The sequence below is a fragment of the Myodes glareolus genome, chromosome 7 (genome assembly GCF_982192425.1).
Source record: "Myodes glareolus chromosome 7, mMyoGla1.1, whole genome shotgun sequence".
Lineage (NCBI taxonomy): Eukaryota > Metazoa > Chordata > Mammalia > Rodentia > Cricetidae > Myodes > Myodes glareolus.
This window is the reverse complement of record NC_142032.1, coordinates 25,016,869-25,027,942: the sequence shown is the minus strand read 5'-3', so window position 1 is coordinate 25,027,942 and position 11,074 is coordinate 25,016,869. Positions and strand designations below refer to the sequence as shown.

The following is an 11,074-nucleotide window of genomic DNA, read 5'->3' as shown; positions in this document are numbered from 1 at the left end:
AAATAGCTGTATCTATTTCATAAAGTCCCAGAGCGGGATAAGGCAGTCTCTCTGCCTGTTGACATTTTCATAAATTTCCTAAAATACTCTTATTAATCTACTGAAATGGTTGATCCTAGGCTGGTTTTCCTCTCCATTTTGCTACCATGATAAATAATACTAATTGAGTGGAGAAGGGTTCCCTTCTGTATTTCCTAGAATATCAATGTAAAATCAGTGTAATTTCTTGCTCTAATTGAGTGTGTGCACTGGGGAGAAGAGTTTTAACTATGAACTCTTTGAGAACAGATAATCAAACCTTCCATTTTTTTTTTTTTAATCTGTCTGTGTGACTTGCTCTTGTCCTGTGTCAGTGGAACTGCTCAACAGGACTCTGGTCTCCCACACTGAGGCTCCTAGCTTACAAAAGCCACTTTAGCAGACAGACACCAACACATGCACATCTGTGTGTACAGACACAAACATGTTGCTTTCTGCAACAGAATAGCAGACACAAGGAATCCTGTGAGATCTGAACGCTGAGGGGAGGCTGAGGGTGGGCACCGTTTCACACAAACTATGAAATAATCCAGCACACAGTTTCGGTTCAGGAGATTTATTGTAAACAGGGTAATCCTAGGACCTGCCACACCGGCAGTGCCACATGCTTTTACACACCAACTGATTAAAAAGACTTCTTAAAGACTCTGCTAACTCATAACTTTTTCACAAATCTCACTTGTGAAGCTTGAGAACATGGCAGTCTCTGGATAGTCTGCTCTTGTTTATGGACCACAGCCTGGACCCACCGAGATGAACCCGTCAGGATGTCAAGAGACACACAGGAGCTCGGGAGCACACTGAACACCACATGCAGGTTCGTGAAGACGACATGGGACTGTTTTCCGGTCTCTTCAAGTGCCTTTTCTCATACAAAAGACATGCTCATAACTGTACCTATCTTTTAGAAAAGAGCTAAGTTACTCATCGCCACGTAATTGCTTACAGAAAAGGCAGCAGACTGTTATTTGCGTTTACAGTGATGGATTCAGACACTCAGAACTAGTTTTAGATTTGTCTTGTATATACTTTGCAGTCTGATGAAAAGCTGCATAGTCACGTCGGGCAGGGTGGCGCACGCCAAATCCCGGCACTTGAGAGGTGGAGGCAGGAGGATCAGGAGTTTAAAGTCAGCCTTGGCGGCTGGGCCAATCGCTCAGACGAGAAGGAAAGGATGACTCACACCTTCTGATGGGACAGACAAGGACAGGTTTCTCACCGGGAGACTCTTAAAACGTGTGGATAAAAGTCAGTCGCAGCACCACGGGGAGAGCGGTCTCCACAGCCGCCCAAGTTCATGTTGTTTGGAAAGTGGCAAATATGGAAACTTAAGCTGTGAAAAGCCAAGACTCTGTAGCAGAGAATCCTGGCAAACCAAGCCGTACAGAGCAGTCAAATGTTTCTTGGAAACGCCGCTCTGTACTTTGCCTGAGTCGGTGGCAAACAGGAGCCCTTTCCACTGCTGTTGCCTGTGTGTGGAAACAGCCACGCTTGTTCTTGAAGCAAGGTTTAATAATAGCAAATATTTTAAAACAGCTGTTGAATCTACAGTAACATCTTCACCTAAAATAGTATCCTGTGGAAAAAAATAGTTTTTAAAAGCCCACTCCAGTCATCATCTGTATGTCTATATTCATATATTCAAAAAAATATCACTTAAGGCAAGATGAGACTGGAAGCAGCAGCGAGTTTAGAGTCTTTCGGAGACTGGCTGTCTAAGACTGCAGGTGTGGCTTTGCATCTGCTCCCAGTGGTTTAGTTCCCACACTGATGGCAATGTCCCCCAGGAGTCAAGGGGGACAACAGCAGACTTGAGCACGGCACGTCTCACACCCTATACACAGAAGCACGCATCTGCCTGCTGGTGGAACACTGCAAACCAACTACGAAAACCAGAAACGCCAACAGAATTCAATGAGAGAACCCACAGGAATCCTGAGAAATTCTAATTGTGATGTAAGGTTAATCTGTGTTTCTAGCACTGTAAATCAGGTGTTCTAGGGCTTTCCAGCATTTGACTAAGAAGATTAAAAAACATACCCAAATTTTATAAAAACTTTAAAATCATGCCTTAGATAATCAGTAATAACCTAATAAAGAACATGACATTGCTTTGTGCATTATCTGCCAAATGTAATGTTTTCTGTTGATTTAGGAAACTATCAAATAGAAAGCAGACTTGAGGGCTGGTTCTTTAAAAGGTAATCATTTCTAAATGGTTTGAAGCCTTTTAGAAAAAATTGTTTTCTTGGGACAAGAGACTATTTTACAGAATAAGGAAGAAAGATTCTGCTGGGATATCCTTCTTCATATTAAACAGTTAATGTAGGGGAATTTCTCTTAGGACTAAAAAGGAAAAAAAATTAGGATATTTAAGAGGCATGTATTTTAAAAATATTCTACATCTATAAGATTTTATAATTTTATTACTTTGGGTTTTAACATTTCTATATAATAATGTCTGATAACTCTTTTCTGTTTGTCTCTCTAACAGCAAGCCAGAAACTACTCAAGTGGTTAAGATTGCTTTCCCAGGCCTTTGAAGACACAGGAACGTATCCATTCTCTTCAGAGTTTTGCAGCCATGAAGTTAATATGTGGTTTCACAAGGGGAAACAGTGGCAGGCCACGCTTGAACTCTGTCATGTTATGAACCACTTCAGGCTGAAAAGGAAAAAAAAGTTTTCTTTAGTGTGTTTAATTTAAAAGTTAGACTGAACAGTATATCAGCTTTTGGGGATAGGCTGAGGTGGCGGGGACGTGGTGGTGTTTACAATAAGGAGATACCCATATACTCAAATTGGGTCAGAGGGTCATGAATGAGTCTGTAGAGACCCATGGTAGATGGAACTCTGGGCCAGATGACTCTTGGCTTTCACCTGGGCATGCACGGGCTGACTCAAACACCTAGCAAAAGCCTAATAACATTGCCCATTTTCTTACCCTTTAAGTAAATGCTCGTCTTTCAAGATTAGTAAATAAAGAGGCACTATGGAAAGGGTCAGACACTCTCACTCCCGTACTCAAATCTGGGAAAGACACGGCTGGAGATGACTTGGTACAGAGTGAGACAGTCCAGACCAGAGGCAAAGACAGGAGGAGTGGTACTTGCATTCCTATTACTTATGAGGTTGAGGCAGGATTAGGAGTTCAAGCCAACTTCAGCTACATAGTGAGTTTCAGGTCAGCCTGAGCTACATGACCCCAAAACAAAAGAAAACAGAGGCAAAGGCAGAAAAGCCAGAGGCTGAGTGATGGGGCATTTGAGAAGACCTGAACCTCTAGGTTTCCAAGGTTTCTGATGAGTGAGCTCCTTTAGAAGTCCTCAGACCCTGTCTAATGTTTCTTACTTGTGGCAAGGCTGGTGCTTCTGACAAGTTTACGTCATTCTGAGAGGGGAACTCTCCAACAACAGGACCTGTAAGGAAGCCAAAGCTTTACGCGTATTCATACTTGCATTAAGAGCAATTTTCAAGAAATCCAAGCTAGACTTAAAAACTGAAAATTTTTCAATTGAAAAATAAACCATACTAAGCCCTTGACACACTTTTCAGATTCTCCCAAGCTGCTTGCTGCAAGGCCTGAGTGCTTGTCCCAGCACTGGCTCTATGTTGACGTCACTGAGGCCCACATAGCCTGGGCCTCTGCAGCTCTAGTGCTCAGGTCTGACTTGATTAGACTCTGAGGCTCTGAGCTCCTGGGAAAGCCAGAGAGGACTATGCGGGTGACCCCACCTGCAGGCCTTCCCTACAGCCCACACTGGTACTGTCAGCGGGTACTGGCTTTCTCCACCATTCCATTCCCTCTGCCTGAACTTCTGCTTCAATAGAGCAGACCTTGCCTTAGGACCTTCTGTTTATATCTCCACTTTCTGCTGCTCTCTAAGGTGAGTGACAGCCATCATATGGCTCAGTATCAGAGTAGAAATGGAATTTTTTAGAAGGTCAGCATCTGGTGTGGGAGAATTGTCTGTATTCTGTCAATCATATTTTAATAAAATGCTGATTGGCCAGGCAGGCAGTATAGGCGGGAAAGCCAGACAGGAAGTAGAGGTGGAGCAAAGAGACTTGGAGTATTCTGGAAAGCAGGAAGCTCCCTCCGCAGTTCTGCCCAGACCACCGGAGAGGAAAGATGTAAGTTGCCCAGCTGAGAAAGGTACTGAGCCATGTGCTAACGTAGATAAGGATAATGGAGTAACATAAGTTATAAGAGCTAATAAGTAGCCTGACCTAATGGGCCAATCAGCTTTATAACTTATAGAGATCTCTGTGTGATTGATTTTCCTTGGGAGTTGCCGGCTGTGGGGTACCGGGAGGGACAGATACCCCAACAAGCCAGCCCTCATGTTACAAGCATCCAATACTTACAAGAATCCATTTCCCTCGCAAGAACGTGGACGGATACTTTATGTCTCCTTGGTGCGTCCACGGCCAACATTTCCTATGCACAAAGAAAACCAAGGTCACCCTCTTAGGCTGTAAAGAAACTTAGAGTGAAGTTCTCTCTGAGGGTCTGAAGAGTCAGTCACCATGTTAGGTACAAAAGGAAGCTTTCTTTCCTTTACCTTCACATGATTTTACTCTAAAAGATTCCAGGAGGCAGGAAAGACTTAATTCTCTTTTTGTGATGATTGGAATTTAACCCAGAACCTCATACATGCCAGGCAGATGTTCTACCATGGGGCTACACCCACCCCAGCACAGTCAAGAGTTATTACCTTTATGAGGTAGCAAAGCCCAAGGGAATTGAGTGTTTTGTTCAAACTCATAGTTAATATATGCCCAGGCTTACACACCTACTTCAGTATTTACTAGTGGTCTTTTTTCAGACAAGGTCTCAACTATGTAGCACTGATGGCCTAGACCAGGCTGACCTGGAGAACACACACGGATTTGCCTACTTCTGCCTCCCAAATTCTGGAATTAAAGGCAAGTGCCACCACGCCTGGCTGACCTTTCTCCTTACATTTATTCTTTGTGGGGGATGGGCACAGTGTGGACAACTACAGGAAGTCTGTCCTTTCCATCTACCATATGGGGTTAATCTTATGGTAGGTGCCTTTCCCTGTTGAGCCACATGTCTCTGTCACCTAGGGATCGTAAACAATTCTTTTCCCTACCATTTCCTTCCCTCCTTCCTCCCTCCCTCCCTTCCTCCCTCCCTCTCCCCCACTTCCCTTTCCTCCCTTTCTTTGATTGCTATACAGCCCAGGCAGGCCTTGAGCTTGCAATTCTCCTGCGTCAGCCTACCCAGTGCTAAGACTCCAGGCCTGCGCCGCTATGCTGGCCCCTCCAGTGGTCTTCACTCAGGACAATCACAACCCTTGTTAGATCTCTAAGTACTTTCAAATTCGGTACCAGGGGTCAGCTGGCAAAGCTGTGGCTTCTCATCTCTCACATGTATGTGGCAGTCTCCTGCATGCACTCACATTATTTTCAGTGTCATGATGCGGCTCGTTGTAGCGATGTGGACTCGACAACAGAAACGCTGTGCTTGAGTCACAGCCTGTATGTGCTCTTAGCGTCTCTGGGTTCTTTCCAGGGATTCCCTTTGCTTACAGCCAAACTTTCTCCTAGCTCCTGACCTTTCCCTAAGGTTGGACCTTTATTGCTACTACCAAAGGAATAATCACTGGGATGAAGCTTCCCATGGTGCCTTAGCCGATGGCACATGTCTGCTTCTCAAAGGGGAAAGGACACAAGACAAACCAAACCACTCCACAGCTGTGAGGACAATTATCACAAAACTGGCGTTGGGTATTTAAGAGGAAGCCTTGTTGCTGTGGCGTAGCAAGTCCTACCCTAGCTCCCCCAGTCCTGACAGAGCCTGGACTAGCCTCCCAAGGCTGCTCTGACCTCTCCTTTTAGAAGCTTCCAGGCCTGCATCCAGAACCATGGAATACCTTGCTTGAGAACTTCTTATTCTAGTCAAAAGTTTGCTTCCAAAGATTCTTTTTAAAAACAAACAGCAACAACTACAGGGTCTCAGCTCAGTGGTGCTGGCACAAACCTTTAATCCCAGCACTTGGGAGGCAGGCAGGTGGATCTCTGGCCAGCCTGGTGTACATAGTAGTTCTAGAACAGCCAGAGCTAAATAGTGAGACTCATCTCTAACCACACTCCCCCAAAATACACAGTCTCACTGTGTAGCCTTGAACTCAGAGATTCATCATATGCCCCTTCTACCAAAGGTGTGTGCCACCACAGCTGACAGCAAAGTTCTATTCTTGATCCCTCTTCACCGTGTACTGTCAACTTGAAACAGTTTCACACTGGCTTCCATTTCCTTACCAAGCCTTTTTTTTTTCTTTAAAGAAGAAATGAACTACTGAAACGTTCTGTAAACCAGAACTCTAGATACCTTTTATAAATTCCTTGCAAAAAAAGGCTCCATAGTGAAAAGTGTTTAGGAATGCGTTACTTGTGACAAATCAAACACAGGTTGCAACACTTTAGGTGCTAATGCACTCTATGCCCGTGAAAGCTTTTCCCCCAGCTGTGGCTTATCAGAATGCTAGCTGGAGGGTAGTTAGAGCAAGTCTCTTCTGCACTTAGCCAAGTTGGCATAAATACTCTAATTTTTAAATCCAAGAGTGAGTCAGTACCATAATCACTATTTTCTTTCTTCTCCCCCACCCCTTGAAACAGGGTTTCTCTGTGTTGCTTTGGAGCCTATCCTGGAACTCTATAGACCAGACTGGCCTCGAACTCACAAAGATCTGCCTGCCTCTGCCTCCTGAGAGCTGGGATTAAACACGTGTGCCACCTCCACTTAGCTTATAATCACTAATTTCAAACTCATCAAGTAGGTACTGAAATTTTAAACAACAGCATATGTAGAGAACAGCAAGACGTCATTCCTCCTAGAGGCATTACTGCAGGTTACATTGGGATGTCGCCTTTTGTGAACAGGTATGACTAATGATACTTTAGGATGATGACCTCAGAACCCAGGCAGGACTGAATGTGGTCATCCTCATCTGTAAGCAACTGAGAAGAAATACTTGTCCTCACAAAGTGCAACGGCCTGCAGGTAGTAAAGAAACACAGCTAGAATTTACATTGTAACATTTAGAAGAAAAACACTCTGATTTAAAATCGAAAGCCCTTGGGCTGGAGAGATGGTTCAGCAGTTAAGAGCACTGGGCTGCCCTCTTCCAGAGGACCCAGGTTCGATTCCTAGCACCCACGAGGCAGTTCACACCTGCCTGTAACTCCATTTCCAGGGGATCTCTCTAACACACTCACACAGATATATATTCAAGATAAACACCAGTGTACATAAAAAATAAATATTAAAAAAAAATAAAGTCGAAAGCCCAAGACTAACAAATGTCACTTGCATACCTCATTCAGATGAACCTCTATGTTGTAGACCAGGAAACTGAGGCCTCAAAGCTTAGGTGCCTTGGTTGAAGCCACAGCTCCACTGGTTTGGGGTGGGTGTAGTGATATTTCATTTGTATTTTAATAAATAAAGCTTGTCCAAAGTTCAGAGAGTGAAACAGCCCCACTGGTCAGCCTTACAGACCAGGCAATGGTGGCACACTCCATTAATCCCAGTAGCCACACTAGTTTGTCAAAGAAACCAGGAAGCAGTGGTGCAGGCCTTTAATCCCAGCCCTCGAGATGGATATAATACGGGAGGAGACAGCTCTCAGTCTCAATCTCATTCTGGTATTCTTGGAGGCAGGATCACCATTTCAGATTGAGGTAGAGGTAAGAGCCAGTGGCTGGCTGTTTTGCTTTTCTGACCTTCAGGTTGAACCCCAATATCTGTCTCTGGGTTTTTATTCATCGTGCTGCGGGTGAGGGTGGGACATCTGAGACCTAGTGTGTAGTCAGAGACCCTACCTGCTCCTGCTGCTGCCCTGTAGATAATGGACTAAGGACTCTCCCTGCCCACTGAAAAGCTCGACAAAGTTATTTAAACAGCATGGTAGAAGCAAAAGACAGAAAAAGAGCCTGGAAATGGCTTGGAAGCCAGAAGAGCCATTGCGGCCTTTGAAGCGCAGAGAGGACTGTATTTAACAGTAACAGGTCAAGGTGTCAAATCCTTAATTCCACAAAAACGCCTCCAGTGTGAATGAGTTCAATACACAGTACGGCAAGCAGTTCATTATGAACCAAAACTTAGGAGCCGATGAGATGGCTCAAGTGGGAAAAGGCGCCTGCTACCAAGCCTGACAACCTGGGATCCACTGGTAGAAGAGAACCCACTTCTGCAAGCTGCCTTGACCTTGACATGCATGCACCCACACAATACACATTAAACACTCAAATACTAATTAGAAAATAAAATAAAATCTAGATAACAAATCCACTAACCTTAAAAAAAAAAAAAAAACAAATCCACTAACCTTGTAGAACTTGATGATATCATCCTTGGTAAGCGTCTTTAAATATGCAACTTCTATGTTATCTGAAAGGGCAACCAAACAGAAATTTATTAATATTTTTACATTAAACAGTCTAAAAATACTGCACTGAATGACAATACATTTCACTCTAAGTCTGTTAGGTACCCATGATTTTAAAAACTTTTACTTTCATTTGTGTGTCTGTAAAGGTCACAGCATAGCTTTTGGCTGGGTCTCTCCTTGCACCTGTGGGTTCTAGGGATCCAGTTCAGACTAAGACACCTGCTGCTCTTCTCTCCAGACCAGGTATCCACAATTTAAAGCCACCATCTGCTAAGTAGGCAGGGGATAGATGCCAAGTAAAGTAACTGCCTGTGCTACAGTAGTTAAGACCTGACTCAGGAACCAGTCACTTTGAGTTTCCAATCCTCGGTTTCCTTATCTGGAGATCAAAGGGAGCAACCACAAAGTACGGTTATAATGACAACCAAGAAGGTGACATGTAACAAATGATGTCAGGCACGTGGTAAATGGTCAAACACAGTAGCCATCGATATCATAAGCAGATCCAACTGTTAGAAAAACCACAGGTGAAGGTCAGGCAAGGTAATGCAAGCCTTTAATTCTAGCACTTGAAATGTCAAGGCAGGCAGATCTCTGAGTTCAACGCCATCTTGGTCTTCAAGAACTAGTTCCAGGACAGCTAGGATTGTTACAGAGAAACTCTGTCTCAAAAAACAAAACAAAATAAAACAAAAGAAATGCCAAGGCAGGCAGAATTCAGACCTCTATGAGTTTGAAGCAAGTTCAGTCTACATAGCAAGCTCCAGATCAGCCAAGGCTACGTATTAAGACCTTGTCTCAGTAGTAAAACAAAACAAAAACAAACAAACAACAACAAAAGCCACAGGTACGGAAAGTGAGGAACAAGGGTGATTGGTCAAGACTGTCAGCTTGGTGATGCAGGAATAAAACCTGTCTCCTGACATCTAGTGTGCTTCGGCCTCACGGCTAAACCTTCTGTACTGAAACCGGAACGGAATCAGACACGCAGGACGCTCCAATGCGTGGATCTTTGGAGATTCCTAAACTGTGCAGGGGAGGCCCTTGCTGTCTGGATGTTTACTCTGCATGCTTCCCCCAGTCACATCAGGGAAATGGATGCTCATGGGCCAGTGCCACACTGACAGGACAGAAAGGGAGTTAATGGGACACAGAGACCAGCTTTACTTCTGGGGAAGATAGTTTCTAGCAGGAAATGGTTGTTACATTAACTAAGTAATAGTTTTTAAAAAAATATTTTTTTAAAAGATGTGCCACCCTACCACGCTGCCAAATCAATGCTGAAACAAACACCTACGAAACAAATACCGCATAGAATGGTTCTGATGCTCTCAGATCTCACATCCACTCCACCGTGGAGCCCTTTTTACATTACCTCTGTCATAATTGTACTGCTGAGAGATGATCTCCCCCCAGTATTTGGCACACTCGGCGGAGAGTTTCTTTGGCTTGTCGAGTCGACGGATGGCTAATGCTTGAATGTGTTTCTGGAAGGCCTCCTCCGTCATGTCCTCTATGACCTTCTCCATGGTGAGTAAGAAGGCTTCTACTCTGCTTTCCAGGTAGTGAGGTGGCTTTTCAGACTGGATGATGAACCGTAAGCCCTGGATGCCATTGGCTCGGCGAGGTCCACTGAAGACGATATAGCCTGAAGCACACACACGGCCAGTCAGGATCAGAGCAAATAAAATCTACTTTAGCTCATTCACATGGAAGAAATACGACCATTTAAGACACTGTCTTCTTCCTCAGGACAAAGCTGAATGGCTCACTGAAGAACAGAAACTAGAGGCTGACCATGTTTATCCTTCAAATCCACATCCTGTGACTTTCCCAGCTGCCCCTGTCTAAGCTCAGGGTATCCATTCCCACAAACTGCTCATTTTCACGCTTCAGCCAAGTCCCAACTCCTTCTTTGCTTTACCATCTAAGTTCCCCACACGACCCTGGTTCTACAATGCATTTCCTTGATAATCTGTTCTGGATCAGCTTTGAATAAGACAACTCTCTAGGATGGGGTTAACTGGAGGACACAGCTCTATCTATATCCTGTGTGTTTATATACACCCCTCCAACAACACATTTCCTACCTCTCAGCTCCCATTTTTTGTAGACATAATTTTATTTTGCTGTCTAGTTGAAAGCCACTCTAACTACATCTTCCTGCTCAAATTCAATAGTGAAACCTAAACATCAAAGTTACCACGGAAAAGTTTTAGTTGTAGACAAGGCTCTAGTAGGCAGATGAAGAAAAATTCATGTGAATTTTTTTCCTCCGGAATTAGTACAGGTAGGTGGATGGGTGCTACCTTAAGGGAACCACAATGGGGTCCTGAGTGCCTGTATACGACAATGTCTGGAGGAGCTGCCCAAATAAAGCAAACAGTGCTAGCACCCACTCTCAGTGGCTGGCGTCCAAGGTTCCTGTGACTTTGTGGCAGTCAAGAACACCAATTTCCTATGAAACACAGAGACAGGACTACTGACCAGGTTTGTGAGGAAGAGGCCTACATCTCTGATTGGGACAGTCAGCTGCCCATTCTCCTCGGCAGTCACAGACTTCCCACTGGATGCCTGCCACTGATGCACCAGCCATCACCACATGATGTCAAA

The 11,074-nt window shown here is 44.3% G+C and overlaps 1 protein-coding gene across 4 annotated transcripts in view; it reads right to left on the bottom strand.

The window, feature by feature from the left end:
• Positions 1-579: 579 nt before the first annotated feature.
• Ide (insulin degrading enzyme) overlaps positions 580-11,074 on the bottom strand; it is a 92,646-nt gene continuing 82,151 nt past the window's right edge. For all 4 annotated transcript variants that reach the window (XM_048438922.3, XM_048438920.3, XM_048438921.3 and 1 more), the window contains exons 21-25: positions 9,837-10,109; positions 8,399-8,460; positions 4,407-4,479; positions 3,390-3,457; positions 580-2,703 (exon numbers count right to left, since the gene is read on the bottom strand). In XM_048438922.3, the coding sequence (XP_048294879.1) occupies positions 2,608-2,703; positions 3,390-3,457; positions 4,407-4,479; positions 8,399-8,460; positions 9,837-10,109 (572 nt within the window). In that variant the 3' untranslated portion in view covers positions 580-2,607. The remainder of the gene's footprint in view (positions 2,704-3,389; positions 3,458-4,406; positions 4,480-8,398; positions 8,461-9,836; positions 10,110-11,074) is intronic.